This window comes from Brachypodium distachyon, chromosome 5, assembly GCF_000005505.3.
Source record: "Brachypodium distachyon strain Bd21 chromosome 5, Brachypodium_distachyon_v3.0, whole genome shotgun sequence".
Classification (NCBI taxonomy): Eukaryota; Viridiplantae; Streptophyta; class Magnoliopsida; order Poales; family Poaceae; genus Brachypodium; species Brachypodium distachyon.
The window spans coordinates 6724208-6748171 of NC_016135.3; the positions used below are offsets into that span (position 1 = coordinate 6724208).

Below are 23964 nucleotides of genomic sequence, written 5' to 3' on the forward strand. Positions count from 1 at the left end.
AAATTGGGTTGGGTATGCATAATACCTAGAGGAGACAAGCATGGGAGTAGAGCAGTCGCCGGCGGTGAAGCTCCGGCAGTCCGGACGGGGTGGAGGGAGGCGCACGAGGGATAGGGAAGTGTGAGGAGTCAGGCAGTGGGCTCGGCTCACCACGGAGTGCGGCGGAGATGGCCGGTGACAAGGACGAGCAACGGCGAGACCGAGTGGTTTCTAGGTTGGGCCTCCAGTTGTCGGCGTCATCGAAGGAGAGGTCCAGGACGTTCGCGGTGGTCTCATGAAGCTTGCGAAGGCGTCAGCACGCTGAGTCTCGCAGCAGAACGCCGGCAATTTCTCGCCGTAGCAACGGGCGGCTGATCTCAAATTCGAGGTCTCTGGCTCAAATTAGTGAAGGCCAAGGAGGCGGAGATCCACCAGGCTCTCACCGACAAAGCCTGGGATGGAGGCGATGAGGCCAAGGAGGCTCGCCGTCCTGCAGATGACCGCAGCCTCCTTTTCCATGGCCGGCTAGTCTGGGTAATTTGGTTAATTGGGGGATTTGGGTAGGGAAAGAGATGGGTAAACTAGTATTTGAGTATGGGTAAGGCAAAGCACGGGTATGTCCATACCCTCCCAAACGGCATCCCTACCGATACTAAATTTTTGTAATTGTTTTAATAATCATTTCATCCCAGTGACTCAAATTTTTTTCAATTTTTTTTTAAAATGAATGTATCTATATATGAAAAGTAGTCTTAATAGGACGAAGAGAATACAATTTTCAACTAAAACCACTACAAGAATTTAGAATCAAAGAAAGTAAAATAAATAGTCATTCAAAAAACAAGATGCAAACAAACTGAGGAGGTAACAGACCGCCGTCGACTATTGAGTTTTTACAAGCACACGTGAGCATTCACGAAGACAATCTGGAAGCATCTCGTTCATACATGGGGTAAACAATGGCCGAACTTCCGAGGAATAGAATATCCGGGCGCCAAAAAATAATACTAATCGGATTGGCATAGAGCAAAAGTGTGATCAACCAACCGAATGCATCCATACTGTACAAAAATTGCTGCTCTAAATAGAAATCCCTTCCGGGTTGTGTGCCTCGATGTCAACATGTCTAATTCCAGGCACAATCTTCTGGATCTCTGACTCCAGCCGATCCACTTCGTATCCCAGAGCATCCACGACACCCTCACCTGTCCAAGCATTTGCTCTCAGAAAAAAGATAACCAACACAAATTCAGTGACTAGAGCAACATACCATAGTTAGCCATGACCCTTCGTAACTCCTCGTCGTCCTTGTTTAATGATGCCTCCCGGAACTGTAATAAAGGGAATTATATGATTTTTTCTATAGATGTTATCTATTGAAGATTTGTTAAAGATCGATGAGCAACAGAAAAGATGCTAACTCTTTCTGTTTAGTTGGGCTATAACCATCTCAAAAGGTTTGTATTGCAAAGATGCAACTCATATTGTAAAGCAACTTACTTGGATGAAACTTTGGGTATAAATCCTCATTTCATTTATGCCTTGCTTCTTAGGAGGATTATTTGAAATCTTATATGCGAAGTGCACACAATTTTACATCAGAATGATGGTTTGCACTTGATATTTTCCCCAGCTTAGAACAAGGACATGTAGTTAATACATTTTTTTCTCATGTGCAGTTAGCATTAATAAATAGCTAAATGACTCCTGTGTTTGTGAGTGCCTGATTAATACCGGCGTATTAATTGGTTGTGTCGGAGGTGCTGAATTGACGACATGGCTGGAGCCTTGCAAACAGGCGCATCACTAATGCTTAAGACTTTTGCCTATTGGTTTATTTTCTGGAGTGCTGGTACTTTAAGAGCTGGAGATCGTTTCAGTTTCAAGCAAGTGCTTGATTCTGTATTTTACTTTCTGCAATTTACCTGTCGAACTACTCCCCTTGATGGGAAAGACTGCTGAACTAGGTCCTTGTAATCGATTTCATTAATGAAATCAGGAGCATTGCTCCTTTCTCTAAATAAAATACCAGCGTATTGAACAAGCCACTAAACATCAACCTAGTTGGGTTTAAACTATAATTGCTAGAAGAGCAATAGGAAGTTACAGACTACCTAAAATTTCAATACTCCCTCCGTCCAACAAAAGATGTCTCAAGTTTGTCAAAATTTGGATGTATCTAGACAAGACTTAGTGCATAGATGCATTTAAATTTAGTCAAAGTTGAGACATCCTTTGTTGGACGGAGGAAATATAAAATTTTAGCAGTTGTTTTAATTATAACAGATGAGCAGACAAAGTAGAAAATGCCGCACTAACTAGCAACAGGACTCAAAATGGAGGCAAAACTACATTCTCTAAAGTAAAAGAGAGACCTGTTTTGCCCATACTCCACGCCCAGTCCTTTCCAAATAATTTTGCACCAAGACTACTCCATTGAAATCTGTGATATGATGAGGTCAATAAATTGTTAAGATAAGAACAGAAAGGGAGAATAGGGCAAGATAAAAGACAACAAGCAAGTATATAGATCGCAACTTTGGATGGGAGGATGTTGACCGGAATACTGGAAATGGAGATTGTGAGGAATCCCTACCTGAGTTCGAATCCAACCTAAGGCAATAAACTTTTCTCCTCATGTACGATAGTTTCAGGTACTATTGGCCGATGGTTCATCGGTTTCACCAAAAACTGGCCGATTCATCAAGTTTATTCTAGAAACCTGTGCAGGCGGTCTTTGAGCTGAGTTGAGCCCATGGAACTGCCGGTTCTGGTTTCTGCGGGTTCGACCGGCAGCCCGGTTTTGTTAAACTATGTACGGAACCCTCTACCACCCATACCCACCCAAAGGAGAAATCCATGCGGGCTGTTTGCTTAGCCCCAAGGATCGATCACATGAATCAAATATCACAAACACACACAGTCAGAGACTTTTGCCGAAGGCACCTAACGTGCCTTCCTCTTATTTTTATTTCTCTCACGGTCTTACAGGTCGATACAAGGCTGTAGCCCCTGCATCTGTATATACACACACAAGAACAAGGACCAAACGTACTCGTACATGACTTCTAGTGTGAAATGAACATGCCTAACAAAACCTACTCCAACTCAAACTCACACATATGGAAATTTAATTTGCGAAACTCAAAGAACCTTCTCTAATTAAGAAACCTACTTAGACTCAAATTCGAGATTAATTCTAACACAGACGAGGCAGTACCCCAATGGGAAATTTGGACATCTATAACCATTGTAATAGAACAGCACCTATGAGTTCATCAACTGACTTCGTGTGAATTGCCAAGTCATGAAGTTAGCTCAGTAAATTACTTTCTTAGTAGTGCAACAAAAATAACATGTTTGTAACACAGTTGCTTCGATATTAAGTAGTTAGTAGATGGTACCACTATTCTTTGAAGATGGATCAAGATCCAATCAACTCAATTACAAATTAAAATACAATTCATCAAACAGAAACAACCAAGGTTAATCAAAAAGACTAATCCAGAATTATTGACTTTCAAACGAAGACATCCTAGACTACAGAACGATGAGTAAGAGTAACTAAGGTTAGCCAAAAAGAGTGCTTCATAATTTTTAACTTCCAAAAAGAGATATCTGAGACTAAGGCACGATGGGTGGAACTGAAACTAACGCCTCAATCTGGAACTACCTTGCTGTCCCAATTATGAAGTGAAAGTGGCAATAAAATAGAATAACAGTAAGCTGGAATATGGCATTGGCAGGTGATAATAGTTATACCAATTTCTGCTTTGAATCTGAAGAACCCTGGCCCGATAACCTCACTTTTGCAATCATAAAGAGAATCTACAACCTGAAAGGTGCAATAAAATCAGCTTCATGAGAAAGCTTTTGAGTTTTGAGCATTGTATGAAATTATAGTCATCCGAAAGTTACCGGATCAGACTTGAGAAATTCAAGAACCCGCTGCATATCATGATCGTCAATGGCCCTGCCAATTAAAGCATGCCTGTTCCTCTGAATGAGAAAAATCGCAACCTACAGAGACAGCACAATTATTAATCATGATTTGAAGCAAGGCATGGACGGGAATGAGCAAAGGGTAGCAAATATAACCAAACAATCAGAGGAGAAAACATTATCCAGATGAAAACATTTATTGGTAGTTACGATTAGAAGTATATCCAATGGCACATCGCCACGAATAGTACAAAAAGCCATTAGTATCAACGTTTCATTTGTAGGAACAGAAAAAATATAAACCAAGTAAAAGAAATATGAACCAACAAAAACTAGCATACCATTCCAAGTAAGTTACCAACAATGATGGAACCGATTGGATCATAGATAGGGTTTCCTGTCATTTGAACAGCCACCAAAGATGCTGCTGCAATAGCAAGACCTGTAACAGCAGCCCCATCCTGTCCCACAACATTGGGGTACGATTAGGAAACCAAGGAAGTTAAGACATAAGGATTAAGTGTTAACTGAACAGGAAATTTGATTACAAGTAACTAAAATAAAATAAATGCAGGTTCAGTACTGTGGTTGCATGAAGCGATTGGACTACATGAAAAGTTGTCTTAAAGTACTCTAGGACACATTACTCACTTCAGTCATAACAGCAACCGAAGTTGGATCATGACCACGCCAGATGTAGTCCCTGATACTCATTCCTTCTGCTGCTGCACCTTTCTTAACAGCCTTTATAGCAACAAGAAGTGAAGCACCTAAGAGGCAACATGATTACTCAACTATAACCATAACTAAAATAAACAAAGAGAACAAGTGTTAGCAAAATAAAACCTTCAATTAGGATCGATCCACCAATCACTAATGCAGCATACTGAATGTTCTCCGGAGACTGTCAAATAGAACTATTATGAAAACTAATCTTGGGTGATAATATTCGGTAATAAAATGGAATAAATGTGAAAAATCTTCTAGAGAATCCAAGGATAAATTGGCATCATACTTCAGAACTCCATAAGTTTTGAACTCCATGCACAATAGTAGCACCTGAACCCAAGCAAAATATTCCAACTGCGGATATCAAGGACCATACAAATCTTTCTTTTGAATAACCATAGCTGCAAAAGAGATTAAGCTATGGTGAGCAGTTGTTGAGTCAAAACATAGGGCACCGCTTCAGTTTTGTGGCATATCTCAAATAGCCTTGTTCTAGAAATTAAATATCTCCTTACCGCCAATAGTTCAATTCAAATAAATTGTACTCCCTCCGTTCCATAATATAAGGCACGCACGCATTTCAATGTTTTGCTTTGACCACCAATTAGACCAACAAAAGTGAATTTTGTATTGTAAAAACTATACCATCAGAAACTTCTTTCAGATATGAATCTAGTGGTATAATTTTTATAACACATAATTCACATTTTGTTAGTCTAATTGATGGTCAAAGTTAGACCTTGAAATGCGTGGGCGCCTTATATTATGGAACGGAGGGAGTACTTCCAAGAAAAGGACCACACTTTTCCATATAAAAGGGAGGGGTGAGAAAATTTCTGTAAAAAACACTGATATTTGTTGACAAAGCATGCATTACAAATTGATGAGTTATACATACGGGTGTAGAGCATCTGGAGCACGTCTTGAGCTTCTCAAACCGTATGCAAGAAGGGCCTGAAGTTTGATATACAGTTAATGCCTTAGCAAGAATCTTCACTCCATAGCAAGAAATAGAAAGGAACAGGAAAAAAGAACAAACACCAACTTGAGTTGAAAAGGTTAAAGATACCTGGTTAGCAAAGTCTGCAACTGAATGCACTAGCTCAGCCAGCATAACATGACTAGACGTTGAAAACCACACACCAAACTTTAGCGTGAAGACAAGAAAGTTACACCAAAGTGCTGTGTTAACTGCCCGGTGGCTGAGGTCACCCGAATAGCAGTTACATAAAACAAAATGTATATCAATAGAGAAACTTGAGAATAATCGACGCACGTAATAATGAATTGATGATCACCATTTTTCAAATAATCTGCCAATGCAAACTTCGAATAACTAATATGCTACTACTCAATACCCTTAATGAATCTGCAGTAAGTATTTATTGGAGAGCAAGCATCATAACTCATACTTCACGAGAATCGGAGAACATTTCAAAGTGGACCTTCTTCCTCATTTGATTGGAGGAATAACATTCATCTGTCCTCTAGAAAAAGATAAGGTACACATCCTACAGTCTTTCTTCTCAAAGTTAGATAACATCATCACTCCACTTACCTCCATTACTATTCCAGTTTTGCAAATGGGATAACATTTCTGTCATATCGCAGCATAGAGGCACTAGCATTTCTGTTATATCGCAGCACATAAGCATATATTCTAGAACCCTTCCCCCCATATAAAGAAATGGTATCAAGTCACCAGCATGCGCTTTTTATTCAAAGGAATCATACATAATTTTCGTGACTGATCAGCTAAGAAAAAAGGAGATAGGAGAGGTTCTGCTGGTAAGAAAGTTTCTGTTAGAAGGAGGGGTTTGGATCATTTATCACATGAGTTGTTGATAGATGGTCCTAGGGTAAGGAACCCACCAAATAGATTTTCATGATTGGTGTGTTGTGGAATTGTAGGGGGGTGGCTAAAAAAGGGATTAGTTCCCATCTTGCTAAAATTTTACATGATTATCAAGTGGATTTTGTTGGGATCCAGGAAACAATGAAGAAAGATTTTTCTGATAAGTTTTTGAGGAAGATTGACTGGCAAGGGAAATACCAGTGGCATTGGTTGCCTTCAGTTGGAAAATCAGGTGGCATCCTGGGAGGTGTTAATTCTTGGCGATTTAATACTAAGGGTGTTTCTATGGGACAGTTTCACATCAAGGTGCATGTGGAAGATATGCAAGAGAAAAAGGAATTATATCTGGTTTTTATATATGGTGCAGCTCAGGAGGAACATAAGGCAGATTTTTTGGTTGAGTTGGCACAGCTGTGTAGTGATCAGTCTCTTCCCATGTTGCTTGGTGGGGATTTTAATTTGCTTAGAGAGTTGGGAGATAAGAACAAACCGGCTCGTTTGGGAAGGCCTTCTAGAAATTTTAATTCCATTATTCAATCCCATGAGTTGAGGGAGCTACCTTTAAATGGTGGAAAGTACACTTGGTCGAATCAGCAGGATAATCCTACTTTGGAACGACTGGACGACTGGACAGAGCTTTAATTTATTGAAAAGTGGGAAACTCTGTTCCCTCTCACGTCACTAAGAAAACTCACTAGAACTTTATCTGATCATTGCCCTTTAATTTTTGACACACATCAAATGGTGGACAAAACACCTAGAGCTTTCAGATTTGAATTAGCGTGGTTCAGGGAGGATGGTTTTCTGGAAATGATTGCTGAGATCTGGAGAGAACCAGTTGTAGCTAGGGATTTTTTGGATGCCATTGTGCAGAAACAAAAAAAGGTTAAGAAAAACTGAAAGGTTGGGGAGCTAATAGGAGAGGTATGATCAAAGCAAAGAAACAGAGAATACTTTCTGAATTGGATGAATTAGAAGTTTTGGAGGAAGAGAATAACCTGTCAAATGAACAGCTTGCCCTCAGGATTGATTTGCAAATTCAGTTGTTTGATATATATGATGAAGAGGAGCTATTTTGGAACAAAAATTCAAGTGAACAGTGGTTACTACATGGGGATAACAATACCTGTTACTTCCATAGGATTGCTAATGGCAGAAGAAGGAAGCACATTATTTTCCGGCTGCAGGATGGGGATAATGAAATTTCTGGCACTGACTTGTTGGTTAAACATGCTACAGAATATTACAAGGGCTTATTCAGTAATGATAATAAATGCAATCTATTCTTAAGAGACAACATTTGGTCTGAAAACCAGAAATTAACTAGGGAGGAAGCAATAGCCTTAGACAGGAGATTTGAGGAATCTGAAATCAGAGAGGTGATTTTCTCAATGGCTTGTAACAAGGCAGCAGGGCCGGATGGCTTTCCTGTGGAATTCTTTCAGAAATGTTGGGATTTTATTAAACAAGATATCATGAATATGTTTCATGCTTTTCATGACAATAAGATTGACCTGTCTAGGATCAATTATGGTAGCATATCTTTGCTTCCCAAATGGAGTGATGCTAATGTAATCCAGAAGTATAGGCTAATTTGTTTGCTGCCCACTCTTCTGAAAATGATTACTAAAGCCATGACTTTACGTTTGGTAACAGATATGGATAAGTTGATTGACAGTTGTCAGAATGCTTTTATCAAGGGAAGAAATATTATGGATGGGATTGTTTCTCTTCACGAAGTTCTCCATGAATCCAGACTGAGGAGGAAGCAAGGTCTGATTTTAAAATTAGACTTTGAAAAGGCTTACGACAAGGTCAACTGGGTGTTTCTTTTCAAATGTTTGTGTGCTAGGGGTTTTTCTGAGAGATGGTGTAGTTGGTTTAAATCTGTGGTGATGGGGGGGACCTTAAGTGTTAAAGTAAATGGAAAGGAAGGTCCTTACTTTGGCAGTTTTAAGGGTGTGAGGCAAGGAGATCCCTTATCGCCATTTTTGTTCAATGTTGCAGCTGACTGTCTAGCCACCATGTTTAGGGAGGCACAGACAAACAATATGTTTGTAGGTCTGGCCTCTAATGTTGTGGATGGAGGAATTGCTCTGTTGCAATACGCTGATGATACTATCATCATGGTTGAGGAGGATGTGGAGCAAATTAGGATGTGAAACTGCTGCTGTATTTGTTTGAACAAATGTCTGGCTTGAAAATCAATTTTCAGAAGAGTGAGGTGCTGATGGTGCTACATGATGATGTGAAATTACAATTTTACACTGATATGTTTGGCTGTCAAGCTGGGAGCTGGCCATTGAAATACTTGGGAGTTCCAGTGAGTGGATCCAAGTTGTATGTATCTGATCTGAATATGCTGATAGATAAAATTCAAAAATGTTTGGATGGTTGGAAGGGGGGTTGTCTGTCTATCGGGGGGCGAACTACATTGATTAATTCTTGCTTGACTAGCACCCCAATATATCACATGTCTATGTATCTTTTGCCCTTGACTGTGATTGAGAAGTTGGATAAACCTAGAAGAAAGTTCATGTGGCAGGGTGGCCAGCAAAAGAAAAAATATCATTTGGTCAAATGGAAACTTATATGTAGGCCCAAGAAGAAAGGAGGTTTGGGTGTCAAGAATCTGAGAACTTTAAATATCAGTTTGCTCTGCACGTGGTGGTGGCGTTTAGAGGCTGGTGATGGGATGTGGCAACAGTTGGTCAGAGGTAAATATGGGATTGTAGGTAGTATTAGACACATACAACCTAACACTAATAACTCTCCTTTGTGGAGAAACTTATTGAAAGTTAGAGACTTTTATCTTAGAGGGAGAAAGATGGTTGCTGGGAATGGACGAAATACTGACTTTTGGGGGGACTGTTGGATACACAGTCAACCTCTTAAAGAACTGTTCCCTGATCTGTTCAGGATCTGTGAAGAACAGGAGGTGTCGGTTCAGTACATGCACAGTAGGAGGTGGAATTTTCGTTTTAGGAGATGGTTGGACTGCTCCTTGCAAGAACAACTTAGGATGTTGCATGATCTGTTATTCCAATGGGGGCCCAATGCTGATGTAGATCATCCCAAGTGGAAGTGGACCAAAGCAGGCATCTTCTCTGTGAAGAGCATGTATTCTCACTTAACTAATCGGGGTCCTGACAGAACTTTTAGACACCTGTGGAAAGCTAAAATCCCACTCAAAATAAAGATCTGGATGTGGTTAATCTGGCATGATGCCATTGCCACAAAAGACAATATGAAAAAACAAAAATGGGAGGGTGACTATAAATGTCGTTTTTGTTCTCAAAATGAAACTATACATCATTTGTTCTTTGGTTGTGATGCTGCTGGTTATGTGTGGAGCATTGTTAGCTTAATCATTGGTGCTCAGATGCGTTCTAACTGCTTTTCTCAAGTTTTTCGTTGGTTGCCACAACATATTTGTGTTAGTACTGATGTGCAAGTGGCTGGGGTTGCAGCAATTTGTTGGGCAATCTGGAAGAGTCGTAACAATGCTTGTTTTGAGAATAAATGGATCAAGCATCCTGTGGATCTTATTTGTTATACCTGTGTTTTTCTCAAATACTGGGCAGGACTCCACAAGCAAGCTGACAAGGAGGCCTTGTTGGAAGGAGCTGCTGTTCTTCAGCGAGTGGCGCTGGGCATACATGCGGGTGAAGAAGCAAAGATGCTGGAGGATGCTGTTACAGAACCTGGAAGCTAGAAGACCCTGGGTGCTGTGCAAGGCTGATGCTGCTCTGCTGAGATATGCTCTTTTCTATCTTCTCAATGCTGTGATGTCTTTCGGCGATGGAAATGCTTGCGCGACTTCGCGAGAATGTTTTTGGGGGCGTGGTCAGCTGATTTGTTCAGTTGAGAGAGATTTACCTTCCTTGTTCTTTCTTTTTACTCCATTATTAGAGACCTGTAGTCTTTAAATCTCTTGTTTAAAACTTCTGTAAGACTTTGTGCTCCGTTTATGTTTTTGAATGGAGCGCGGCCGTCAAGTTTGACGGACGGATGGAAAAAATAATTTTCGTGACTACTAGTATCAGTACAAAGAGCATTAAAAACGGTTCCTTAAGGAAAGCATGGCAGAAACACACATATCCGTCACTTAGTTAATAGCATTGCGCCAGATATGCATTTTATAGAACACGAGGTGGGCATCCGGATCACCTGTGCTCATCGTCGAAGAGTGGCTTCTTCTTGCTTGTGGCGACACGCAGAGAATAACCTGCGCCCCCATAACAACAGCAACAACACAGAACGTAAGATAGATTACCAAACAAAATGGGTGAGAGGGGGGGGGGGGGGGGAGAGAAAGGGCACTCGTCGTACTGCGGGAGATATTGAGCAGGACAGGAGGCGCGTCCGCGATGGTGCCCCTGGGCGGTGAAGCTGCGGGGGGGAGTGTCCGCCACCCACGGAGGCCGAGGAGGCCGGCGGCACCGGAGGGGGAGCTGATGAGCGGGTGAGGCGAGAATGGGGAAGGCGGAGGGGTTGGGTGGCGGTCCTCGAGGTCGTCGTCGCGGCGGGAGAGGAGGAGGTGGAGAGGGGATGGAGAGTGAACGAGGGGACGGGAGGAGGGCGAGAGGAGGCGGAGGCGGAGGACGGCGGCAGCGAGGGGGCGGCGCATTTAGAGATGCCGGCGCCGCCGGTGGTGGTGGTGCTGCTGCCGAGGGCGTGGCGCAGCTTCCATTCGAGGGAAAGCGATAGAAGAACAAACAGGAAGGAGGGTTTGGGGGATTCTTGGGCACCGTGGCCTCTGGCGTGCTGGACCGGGCTCCCCACCGGGGAATAGGTATCGCTGGCCAACGGGCCGGCACGGCCCAGGCCCGTGAGGCCCACCTAAAAACGGGCCATGACGTGCCAGCCCGTTCCGGCGAAACCCCAGCCCAGGCACGGCACACGAGCCCGGTCGGGCCGGCCTGGGCCCGTTTAGCACGGTGGGACTCACCGTTGGTAGCGGTCCAGTTGCGGCCCAGTTAATTTTTTCCGACCAAATAAGCATACAAAAATGTCGCACGCTAGTATTAGTCACAAAACATCACATGGTCAAGTGATCAGGCCACTTGCTAGTGAGGTGGAGATCCTGTGTATTTGGTGATGTCCTGATTTCCCTCTCATGGGCTGTAGATAATATAAAAAATGTGTTAAACGGGCCGGCACGAGGCAAAGGCCCAGGCACGGCCCAAGACGGGTCACGGGCCGGCACGGCCCGTTTATAATCGTGCACGGGCCGAGCTCGTAACGGGCCTGGCATGGCACAATCCTATGTCTCCGTTGAGGGGGCTGAGTCACACAAGACGGACACACAAGTCCACCCAATCCTCCTGAGTTAAGACCGAAGTCTCGCCCAGTTACTCGTGGTAGATCTTGAGGTGATCTCCGGACCTTCAAAGACTGTTTGATGGCAAATCACAATCTTCGATTGCTCTTCAACACTGACTCCTAGCCGTCTAGGTGATGCCAATCACCAAGAGTAACAAGCTTCAAGTGCTCGGTTAGGGAGGGGATCCCATTCTTCATGCTCAGTTCAGCTCTAAGGGTTTTATCAGGTGTTCTTCAAAACAACTCACTCGGGATCACCACCGAATTCCTTCGGGGTGGGTCGTCTTATATAGCCTTGGCCACGACTGATCTAACCGTTGTGACCCGTTGGATAAAGTGAACTTTGAGCCTCCAGCTCACACTTTATCACTTTTGTCTCACAACGGTTAGATTAGGTGGTCAAGCACGAAAGCGACAGATTTTCAAACACATTTGAACTCAGAGTGAAGACTTCACGCGGAAGTTTCCGTGAAGCCTGAAATGCTTCATTCTTCACTTCGACGAAAAACTCACACAGAAAATGGTTTTCGCCTAAGCTGAACATGAAGAATAAGGTTTCACCTAAACCAGCTCCACACTTCAAACCCCCCTTAATAGTATGGCGTTCCTATGCTCAAGTAAAAGAAAGCTACGAAAAGATCTATGAAGAATGCTATGCTTTACGTTCTTCACTGAGTTCTTCATACTTCACGCCAGTACTTGTACTTCAATTTTTAGGGGGTCATCGATGCTGGTTAAACCAACTCTTCCGAGGAACTAAAACCTGAAACACTCAGTGTAACTCATTAGTTCCTCAACCATGTTGTCATCATTCATCAAAACCCATACAGGGGCAAGGTTTCCCTTTCAATCTCCCCCGTTTTGGTGTTTGATGACAACATTGGTTAAAGCTTCAAAGATGGGAAAAAATAATAATTGTGAAGGTTTTAGCTTCTGAGTTATATGAAGACTCCCCTGAAGTGAAGATATGCACTATTTAGATTGCATTTGAATGCAAGTGCAAAAAGCTTTAGAAGTGTGAGGAAATCTTCATATTCTTCAGAAGCAAGGGTGTGCATCGTGTACAGGGTTAGAGCAGAAATAATAAGAATTCATACATGCTCATAAATTGAAGTAAACAGATGCATCACCAACAAGTATTGAAGTAAACATGCATGCATGAGGAATGAAGATGCATGAAGAATAAATTTATTACAGGCATTTCAGAATCCTCTTGCAGGCAATATTTAGTGTACTTCAACACAACCAAGAGTTTTAAACCACAGAGAATAGGACAAAGTTTTTAGGACGACGAATGACGAAGAACCAGACAAAAAAGGCAAAACTCCCCCAGCATCAAAACAAAGCGAAACCTCCCCCTGACTCCTTGACTCCTTCTCCCCCTTTGGCATCAAGACACCAAAAAGGTTGAAGACTACTGGCTTGGTGTAGCGTCGCTGTCTTCAGGCTTCAGAATGTCGGGGTAGTGCTGACACCAGCTTCTTAAGGAGTACTTGCTGATTCTTCAACAGAGCAGCCTGCTTCTCAAGGAGATCCTGCTGATCTTCAATCTTGTGGAAGAGCTTCACAACGAGATTCTTCAAGGAACCATCCGTGCCGGAGCTGGTCTCATACTGTGAGTCAGATGGACGAAGTGCTTGCTTCGGCTGCGGTTGCGATGGGATGGGCTGTGAAGACTCAGGACGATCAGAAACTGAGGTAGGAGGAAGCACAGACGGCTCTGAATCTTGAGGCTTCAGCGAAAAGTACTTGTGCCGATGCTCCAATTTAGAGCGCTTCTCAGACAACTGCAGGATGATCTTCATAATCTGGGGTGCATAGGGCACAGCACGCACCCAGTCTGCTGAGGCATGGGTGATGGTTTGAAGAATATAGTCTCCAAAATCTTTGTTCTCACCCTTGAAGATGGCAAGCAGCAGATTGCGGTGAAGACCGGCTATCTCACTAGAGCTGCCTTGCTTGGGGGAGAGAGTGAAACGGAGAATGTCATTGAGAATCTTCACTCCAGGCTTCAATCCAGCCAGTCCTTCATAGGCGCCAGAAAATCCTTCTTCATAGAGAATGGCAATGTCTTCATCTGAGGCAGCCTGTTCTTCATGGATCTTGGGTTGGCCGTCGAACTCAGCAAGACCAAGGAAATCCTTGAAGTGCTTGGAGGTGCAGCTGTGCCTGTCACCATCTGTCATCCAGTAGATGTTGTAGCCCTTTGAGTTGTCTTCAAATCTGCAGACCTTTATGCCGAAAGTAGCATAGAACTGAAGAATCAGCTCATCATTCCAATTCTGGCAGGTCTAAACAAACGTGAGCAGATGCATATTATTAAGAGCATTTGCAGCAGTCATGACTCCATTCTGACCATTGGTGGCGAATCATTCATCATTGATGTACTTCATCTTGGCAAAGTGGGTCCGTGGCAGAAGAATCTGCGCATAGTAGTCCTGCTGCTGAAAAGACCCAAACCTCCGGTCTTCAGCTGATCTCTCCTCCTTGTACTTCAGCCCATTCTCCAGCCTTATGTGGCGAAGCTCAGTGTTCTTCAGGGCCTTGAAGTAAACCTTCTCTCGGTCAGAGGATATAGGCATCTTTGGCTTGGGAGACAACAGCTCGCGGTTGTCTTCAAACATAGTTTGAGATGTCACAAACATCCGTGAGAGTCTCCTGTCTTCACGATCCTTAGCGAGTCCGGATCGTCTTTTCTTCGGCACAGGCTTGAGCAGATCTTCTGGCAGACGGTCAATCTCCATTAGATCATCAGACTGCGCGGGGTCTCTCTCTTCTTCCTTCTCTTCTTCTTTCTCCTCATCACTTGAGGAATTTGGGTTGGACGGGTCTGACGGGTCGGACGGGGCAACAATCTTCTTCTTCTTAACAACTTTATTCACACGAACTTTCAGCGTTGGCACTGGGGCATCTTGTTGGAGATATGCCCTAGAGGCAATCATGTGATGATGTTATTTCCTATGTATTCATGAGTTATTGTTATTGTCCTTGAACATCATCACTGATATGTATCAATAAATACGTGATTTGTTTGTGAGACTATGTATTCTATGATGTTGTTCTAATGGTCCCTAGTCATTGAGGTTATGCGGACACATAATCTAGACTAGCAATGTGAATCAGTATGATGACTATGTTTCACAAGTCATAGGGCAAGGTGTTGCCGACTGATAGCATGGACTCGACAATGAGATTGTTGAGTCGGACAGACCCGCACTGAGACACAACGAGATGATTGTCATTTGTTAGTCTCAAGTACGATGTATATGCCAGTCCTAGACCTGAGGTCATCGTATGAGCTTGGGATGTGAATCGGCCTACTTAGGGGTTGCCAAACGCTACTCCGTAACTGGGTGGTTATAAAGGTAGCTTTCGGGTTTGCTGAGAAACATACTGCGAGTCATGGTTGATCAAGATGGGATTTGCCCCTCCTGTTCGGAGAGATATCTCTGGGCCCTCTCGAGTGATCAGATTCGGAAAGCATGGCCATGCGACTTGGGTTAAGTGTTAACCCGTTCGGGAATCTGTATCACAGGAACGAGAAGAGACTCGAGCTATCCACAAGGATGACACGCACTCGCCTTGAGCTCGACACACATATCGCGAGGCAAAAGGAATGTTGCATATGACACATTGTATGGTTCGTCAATATACCTTGTGGTTACTCGGGAGTTGGCACGTGCTGCTAGGCGCCGCTACCAACTATCGACTTGAGTCGGTGCCAGTGGACGAGTAAGGTGTTACTCGGGCCCGCAGTCCGAGCTCGTAGTCGTGGCCGACTGACCGCGAACCTGAAGGGTCACACGCTTAAGGGGTGGGAACCGAGTTGGATCGGATCCAACTCGTATCGGGCTTGGACTCCTAATGGGCCTCAAGTGTTGAGCCCACTAGGGACGTCTATATAAGTGGAGGAGACCAACCCGTCTAGGGTAACCCCAGTTCAGACGCGAGTTAGACTCGGCCGTCGCACCTCCACGCCCAAAGCCTTGCGATCGGATCTAGCAGTCCGCCGCACGGAGTTCCTCCCTGTACGTGTGGATACCTCGGAGGCGCTGCACCTGCGGCGCTTGGACGAACTGTTCGTGGGATCGGCGAGGAGGAGCAGGCTGTTCGACTACTCGGCATCGACGCGCTACATCGACTCTACTTCCGCTACGGGTCTGCGCGTCTAGTGGTAATCTCGTGATCCATTATCTACAGCATTGATCCGGGCGGAAGCGGTAGAAAATTTTATTTTGTGCTAGCGTAGCATACCGCGTTCCCCAACACATCTGCATCAGTTTTTGCGTCATTTACATTCAGATCACAAGTGGCTTCAGCTTCGAAGTCACAAGTTCTTTCTTCTTCAGCAGAGGCATCCACTGATTCAGTGCGAGGCAACGAGCTGCTGGTGGGGGCTTCTTCAGGACGGGTGAGGTCTTCTTGGTTCTTCCCCAACACCCATCTCCTTCTTCCTGTTGAGCGGTGTGTTCAGACAGTACTGTGGGGGATGAAGCAGCTTGTTCCTGTTCCTCAGCAAGTGAAGTAAGCTTGACTGTTGATGTATCTGGCACAAGTGTGTCAAGCTTTCTTCAGAGGAATTGCCGCAGATGATGAAGTGGAGGAACTTCTTCTGGCAAGAACTTTGATCTTCAGACCAAACTCCTTGGCAGTCTTCTTCACTTCAGCAATCTGAGACGCCTGACGAGTCATAGTGATCTTCTTTGATGGAACGATCTGAGGTAAATCCTGACTTTCTTCAGTGTCAGAGGGGTCAGCTGTATCATGTCTGGCCTTGAGACCAATCTCACGACGGGTCTCATATTCTGTCTTCTCCCGATCAATTTCTTCATTTCCGCCTTGTACTTCAGGCGTTTTCTCGGCGGCTTTCTTCCTTGCTTCACTCTTAGTCTTATCAACCTTCATGCTTTCGGCTACTTGTTTCATCTGCTCAGCGAGCATAGTTTTCTTCTTCTTCTTCTCAAGCTCAGCTTGAGTTTTCAACACAAGTTCCTTTTCTTTCTTCAGGGCGGTGAGGTCAGCCCTTTTCTTCTCTTCGGCTTTCTTCTCCTTCTCAACACGTTTCTTCTCAGCATGGTCTTCTTCTAACCGCCTGGCAACACGCAAACTGCGGTTCTGCTCCCATTCTTCAGCTTGAGTCTTGGCAACAATCAGGCCTTCAACATGGCTCATGAGGGAATCCGGGAGCGTTCCTTCATTAAAAGCAGCAAGCGGAACTGGATCAATGTGAACAACTTGAGAAGGATATGGAACTTCTCCAGAGGCCATGGCGGCAGCAGTAGCAGCAGTAGCATCCTTGGATGAGGAACCGGGTCCAACAGCAGAGGCTTTCCTAGCTTTCTTCAGATCCTTTTGGAACTGTTTCTCTGCGTCTTCAGCGGCTTTCCTCTTCTCAGGCATCTTTGTCTTGCCCTTGGAGTCTTTACTGGGCTTGTTGCGAGGCGCAAGAGGAGGCAGTGAAGAACCTCTGATCCTGGATGCTCTGGCAGGACCGCGCAGTTCAACGGCAGGTTCAGACGGGAACACATCACTGTCTTCAGTGTCTGAAGTCTTCTTTGACTTGGGCTTCTTGGAGAGATCAACATAGTTGATATCTCTGATGATCTGCAGAGCTCTTCTATTGAATTCCTCACGGTGAGGTCCACCTTCCTTGCGGGCAATCTTGAAGTTTCCCAGCTTGGGAGCCAGAAAATACAGGTTGGCACTCTCCGCTTCCTTCGTTCTTCTCCAAATCTCAGCGGCTAACATATGAGAGTGCTTGCGGATTATGTGCTGGAGACGGTGCTTTCTCTTCATTCTTGTCTCCTCTTCCACATCTTCTTCTGAAGAATAGAAGACAAAGATTTCTTCAACAGTGGGAGCAGGCACATCCTTGAACTTCTTCACCTTCTCCTTTTTCTCTGCCTTGGGCTTAGACGCCACTTTCTTTCCACGACTGGGCAAAACTTCACCAGGCCGTGGGGAGTTGATAGCATACTTCAGGCGTACACCAGGAGAGGGTGTCACTCTCAGAGGCACATGATCTTCAATTTCTTCATCTGAGTCTTCAATGTTTACTCTGGTAAACACTGGTGGTGAGGGGTCAGGCGTTGAGTCAAACTGGTACCGTTCTTCTCTGTCAGAGTCATTGCTGAAGCGGGTTGAATCAGACATGGTGACACCTGTGAAGTAGAGGATACGAAGAATAGGCAAGAAGTACACAATTTCTCAGCAACAAAACGATTTTGACAAAGAGTTTTTAGTTGAAGCAGATTTACTACGTTTGTGAAGAATGACAGCTCTGTTCTTCAACGAAGGCAGCTACACAGATATAAACTGTACAACTACTAAAGTTTCAATCTAGATCTGTTTAGCTAGAACTTCGAAAATAAGGAGCACATCAATCTACGCAAACATAGCGATCTACAGGAGTGAGAATTCATCTAATGAAGATTTGAAGTGTACCTAGGGTGAGCTTGGTGAAGAACAGAGGAATCACCGAAACCCTAACCGCAAACCCTAACTCGGCGAGAGCGGCCAATCTACTGCATCAAACGAGGATTTTAGATGCGTTTGCTACGCGGAATCGATCTAAGAGGGGAAAAACGACGCTTGCCTGGAATTCCCGACTTGAATTGATGTAGAACAGCAACGGCGCTGAAGATTCGAGCTTGAAGATCGAGTTTGAAGAATGCGTTCGGACGTTCGCGGCGAGGAGGAGGTCGCGAGAGCGGTGGATTTTGGGGGCTGAGGTGATTTTTCCGAGGAGAGGTGGAAGTCCTTATATAGGGAGGTGAAAAAGGAGAATCTTATCGGTATTTTTTTATCTCAAAATTTCTGTTAGGATTTCCCTGGACGGTTTAAATTTCCTTAGAGATAAGATTTGACCGTTCGGAAAGATTCGTGAAGACTACGGCTAAAAAGGAGATTCCGTTAAAGTTGTATTCTTCAGAACTTTGAAGACTGTCGGTTTTACTGAAAACAAAACTCATTTTTGAAAAATGAAAATTCTTGCATCACCGACAAGGATTTCGATGATACTTGAATTACGATGAACAGACTTGTGTACAGAAAAGAAATAGATAAGATAGATAGGTTCTAAGGTGTCCTTAAGTTTCATTTTCATCTGTCAGCAAGAGGCAACAGCAGTGAAGAACAACTGTGCAGATGAATTTGAAAAAAGAGACAAGTAACAGGCTTCTAAACCTACTGAAGACAAACGAAAAAACGAAGAACAGATAGCACAACTGAGGAATAGGAAAACTGAAGACAATGCAGGTGAAGTAAAGCAATGAGCCAATCATGGAACGGAAAACTTTTTGATCTACAGGTTTACCGGTGGTGTTGAGGTTTAGATGACCGTTCGTGGGCATTGGAGTTTCAATTTTCTTAGCAGATTTCATCCCAAATTTCTTCAGCATTTCTCTGATGTACTTCGTTTGAGAGACGAAGATTTCATTCTTCATTTGCTTGATTTGAAGACCGAGGAAAAACTTCAATTCTCCCATCATAGACATCTCAAACTTTTCCGTCATCATCTTTCCAAATTCTTCGCTGAAATTAGGGTTAGTGGAACCAAACACAATATCGTCCACATATATTTGACACAAAGAGATCATCATTCAATTTCTTTGTAAAAAGTGTTGGGTCAATTTTACCAATTTTGAAACCCTTTTTGACTAAGAACTTTCTGAGACATTCATACCAGGGTCGAGGTGCTTGCTTCAAGCCGTAGAGTGCCTTATCAAGTTTATAGACATGATTTGGATGTTCTGGATCTTCAAAACTAGGAGGTTGTTCAACATAGAAAGTTCTTCAATTTTACCATTTAAGAATGCACTTTTCACATCCATTTGATATAAAGTTATGTCATGATGATTAGCATATGCAAGAAGAATTCTAATGGATTCAAGACGTGCAACGGGGGCATAGGTTTCACCGAAATCCAAACCTTCAACCTGAGTGAAGCCCTGTGCAACCAATCGTGCTTTGTTTCTCACAACGATTCCGTCTTCATCTTGCTTATTCCTGAAGACCCATTTGGTGCCGATGACATTTTGTCTTGGCCTTTCCACAAGGGTCCAGACTTCATTTCTCCTGATGTCTCCAAGAATTTGATCAACGGGATGATCCTTCTAGATTTTGGTAATTGCTCTTCTTGGGAGCCGTTAGCTTCATCGAACCGCACATCCTTAGCAATTTCAACAATTTTGATAGTGTTGTTAAAGACTCGATAAGCATGTGCATTCGAGGGATAACCCAAGAAGAAACCTTCGTCACATTTAGAATCAAACTTAGCTCGACAAGCGGTGTTGATGGCTTCAGCCCAGAAGCTGTCAGGAGTCTTGTACTCGTTCAGCATCGTCCGGGCCATTTCGATCAACGTACGGTTCTTCCTCTCTACCACCCCATTTTGTTGAGGAACATGAGGTGCAGAGAATTCGTGCTTCACGCCGTACTCATCGAGGAATTCTTCCATTTGTAGGTTCTTGAATTCTGTTCCATTGTCACTCTGCACGGCCTTGATGGATACTTCAAACTCATTTTGGGCTCTTCGTGCAAACTTCTTGAAGATCTCAACTGCTGTGCTCTTGTCATCCAAAAAGAACACCCAAGTGAAACGTGAATAATCATCAACAATCACAAAGCCATATGAGTTACCTCCTATACTCATGTAAGTTGTAGGACCAAAAAGATCCATGTGAAGCAGCACGAGAGGTCTTGAAGTAGACATGACGTTCTTCACAGAATGAGACGCTCCGATTTGCTTCCCAGCTTGGCATGCACTGCATAAACGATCTTTTTCAAAGGAAAACGTTCTTCAAGCCTCGGATGTGGTTGCCTTTGACAAGCTTGTTCAAATTCTTCATGCCCACATGATCGAGTCTTCTATGCCAGAGCCACCCTAGTGAGGATTTTGCAACTAGACACGTAGAGGGTGAGTATGAGGAGTTTTCAAAATTTACAAGATAGAGGTTACCCTTTCTTCGCCCTCTGAAGACAAAAGAGTTATCCTTTTCTAAAGTAACATACACATATGGTCTTGTGAAGCAAACGATTAGTCCATTATCACATAGTTGAGCAATTGATAGAAGATTATATCCAAGTGATTCAACAAACGATTAGTCCATTCTTTTCCTCCGGATGCATATGCCTACGAAAAAAGTTAGGCTCGTTTAGGCACCCATGTCTTCATGGGTTCCTGCATGTTAGTAGAACTTGAAGAACACAAGGCATCACGGAAAAATGCAATGACAGATTTTGGCACCCAGATTTGTGGTTTTGCATGTTCTGCACGCATTATGGTTCCAGTGAAATTAGCTCTCACTTTATTATCCTTACCCATCTTCAGAATGTAAGATTCATCAACATGGAATATCGGGTAAGCACGTGAAGTATTGGGACGCTTCGAAGCATCCTTGCGGGGATTCAGATTTCCCACAAATGGAGGAACCTCAGTATACTTCCCTCTTCCCGGGACAAACTGTGTAGGGGGATATTGCTCAGGGAGCCAAGCATCACCATTAACATTGTACTTGCTCTCAAAGCCGATATCATCTTTGCGTCGGCGAGGAATTTGAAGACCAAGAATCTGGTTCAAGGTTTCAGTCCCTTGGTGACACTTGAGGATACCAGCCTCAATCTGCTTCTTCAACTTAGCATTTTCTTTAGCCAGTGAAAGATCAGTAGGTGAAGGGTTAGTGACAATAGAGCAAGATTCACCAATAGTAGTAAAGCTAGAAGCAATATCGGGTGAATCGGGAAAATCAGTTTGAGTCACAACATGTGAAGTAGTGATTTGAGAAATGTTGTTCAATGAAGAATTGTATTTAGGGCATACTGCAGAGGAATCACCATGTTGAGGTAAGTCAACTAGCTTAGCATTGAGATCAAGATTCTCAGTTTTGAGGTCCTCATGAGAAATCTTCAGATTTTCATGCTCGAGTTTAATCGAAACATAGTTAAGACTAATCTCAACATGAGTTTTCTTCAAATCCTTATGAGCCTCTTCCATGGCCCGAAACTTAGACTTGAGTCTTTTGAGTTCATTAGCCATGTTCGTGTTCTTCTTGATCTCAGTGATAAGCAGATCTTCTTGCTTCTCAACGATGAACTGAAGTCTTTCATATGTCATGGGTTCAGATTCTTCATTATCAGTTTCATCATTATCACTAAATTTTACTTCTTCACTAGGAGATGATACATTAGAGTATTTTGCCATGAAGCATGATGGTGAGGAACGATCGTCTCCGGAGGCATCTTCTGATGAACCTGCAGAGTCAAACAGTGAAGTCTTCTCTCTGGCAGATGTAATAATAGCTATCGCCAATCCGGCGACACCGTTTTCAGACTCAGAGTCAAATGATTCTTTAGATGGTGAAGAATCCAAGTTCCATTCACCAACATGTGCTCTAGAGAAGTACTTGCCATTCTTCTTGTGAGCAGAGTCCTTTTTCCAATCCTTCTTCTTGTGACGATCATGGTTCTTCTTGTGAGAGTGCTTCTTGAAGCCTTTCTTCTCCTTGTCTTCATCAGGTTTCTCGGGGCACTCAGCAATGAAGTGGCCTTTCTTGCCACAGTTGAAGTAAGCTCTCTTGGCCATATCAGACTTCTTCCGATGAGCTGATTTCCGAAACTTGGAGGAGCTGGATTCACCTTGATACTTCAGTTTGTTTCCAAACTTCCTTCCAAACTTCTTATTGAACCTCTTCACAAAAAGAGCAAGCTCGTCATTGGATTCTTCATCAGATGATATGATTCTTCAGATTCTTCACTAGAGCTGACAATCTTTGACAATGGTTGTCCCTTCATGGACTTAAGCGAGGAGATCCCAGATCTTCTTTGCATCAGTAAGATTGCTAATCTTGTTGAACTCACCATCACTGACAGTTGAGAAGATGATATCACAAGCTTTGGCATTTGCTTGATAATTCTTCAGAGAAATAGAGTCATATCCAGAGATGGGTCCCTGAGGAACAACAAGGCCATTTGTGACTGCTTCCCAAACACAAGGGTCAGTAGATATGATGTGAGTTTTAATGCGATTTTTCCAAAAAGCATAATTGGTACTGCTAAGAACAGGTAACTTCCCTTCCTTAGACATACTTCTTCCTCAGGTGGTTAAACCAAAACAAGAAAGCCTTGCTCTGATACCAAGTGAAAGATCGAGTATGTCACAGAGGGGGGGGTGAATGTGACCAGTTTTAATTCTTTCTTCAAAATGAAGACTGAAGACAGTCACAATACTTCAACAATTTTAGAGTTGCAGCGGAAAGAAGAAAAATGAACAGTTATAGCAGCAGCAATAAAGATAGAACACAATGAATCAGTTATACTTGAGAGTAAGAGTTGAGGAGCGAAATCACCAAGACTGAAGACACAGGGATTTGTTTCCGAAGTTCAGATTGTTGGCACAATCTTACGTCTCCGTTGAGGGGGCTGAGTCACACAAGACTCGCGAACACACAAGTCCACCCAATCCTCCTGAGCTAAGACCGAAGTCTCGCCCAGTTACTCATGGTAGATTTTGAGGTGATCTCCGAACCTTCACAGACTGGTTGATGGCCAATCACAATCTTCGATTGCTCTTCAACACTGACTCCTAGCCGTCTAGGTGATGCCAATCACCAAGAGTAACAAGTTTCAAGTGCTCGGCTAGAGGGGGGATCCCATTCTTCACGCTCAGCTCAGCTCTAAGGGTTTTATCAGGTGTTGTTCAAAACAACTCACTCGGGATCACCACCGAATTCCTTCGGGGTGGGTCGTCTTATATAGCCTTGGCCACGGCTGATCTAGCCATTGTGACCCGTTGGATAAAGTGAACTTTGAGCCTCCAGCTCACACTTTATCACTTTGTCTCACAACGGTTAGATTAGGTGGTCAAACACGAAAGCGACAGATTTTCAAACACATTTGAACTCAGAGTGAAGACTTCACGCCGAAGTTTCTGTGAAGCCTGAAATGCTTCATTCTTCACTCCGACGAAAAACACACACAGAAAATGGTTTTCGCCTAAGCTGAACATAAAGAATAAGGTTTCACCTAAACGAGCTTCACACTTCAAACCCCTCTTAATAGTACAGCGTTCCTATACTCAAGTGAAAGAAAAAGCTACGGAAAAATCTATGAAGAATGCTATGCTTCACGTTCTTCAC

The 23964-nt window shown here is 43.5% G+C and overlaps 2 protein-coding genes across 2 annotated transcripts; both read right to left on the bottom strand.

The window, feature by feature from the left end:
• Positions 1–786: 786 nt before the first annotated feature.
• LOC100844040 (metal tolerance protein C4) lies at positions 787–11263 on the bottom strand. The gene is made up of 13 exons (XM_024455787.1): positions 10838–11263; positions 10676–10733; positions 5720–5852; positions 5549–5604; positions 4937–5051; positions 4768–4825; positions 4573–4691; positions 4263–4382; positions 3898–3999; positions 3742–3814; positions 2355–2422; positions 1250–1310; positions 787–1184 (listed from the first exon to the last, which is right to left on the bottom strand). The coding sequence occupies exons 1-13, from the start codon at positions 11133–11135 to the stop codon at positions 1060–1062; spliced, it is 1386 nt and encodes a 461-aa protein (XP_024311555.1). The 5' UTR covers positions 11136–11263; the 3' UTR covers positions 787–1059.
• A 2936-nt stretch (positions 11264–14199) lies between these two features.
• On the bottom strand, positions 14200–17983 carry LOC106865507. The gene is made up of 3 exons (XM_014895648.1): positions 16454–17983; positions 16085–16101; positions 14200–14758 (listed from the first exon to the last, which is right to left on the bottom strand). Exons 1-3 carry the CDS (start codon positions 17981–17983, stop codon positions 14200–14202), a joined length of 2106 nt encoding a protein of 701 aa, XP_014751134.1.
• Positions 17984–23964: the final 5981 nt, after the last annotated feature.

Excerpts from the sequence above, each read along its gene's own strand:
- LOC100844040 (XM_024455787.1), bottom strand. The coding sequence starts at position 11,135 with ATGCGCCGCCCCCTCGCTGCCGCCGTCCTCCGCCTCCGCCTCCTCTCG. Across the intron at positions 3,815-3,897 it reads AATTTCTCAAGTCTGATCCG|GTTGTAGATTCTCTTTATGA; the intron begins GTAACTTTCGGA and ends TGCACCTTTCAG. Across the intron at positions 1,185-1,249 it reads AAGGGTCATGGCTAACTATG|GTGAGGGTGTCGTGGATGCT; the intron begins GTATGTTGCTCT and ends ATGCTTGGACAG.
- LOC106865507 (XM_014895648.1), bottom strand. The coding sequence starts at position 17,983 with ATGTCTGATTCAACCCGCTTCAGCAATGACTCTGACAGAGAAGAACGG.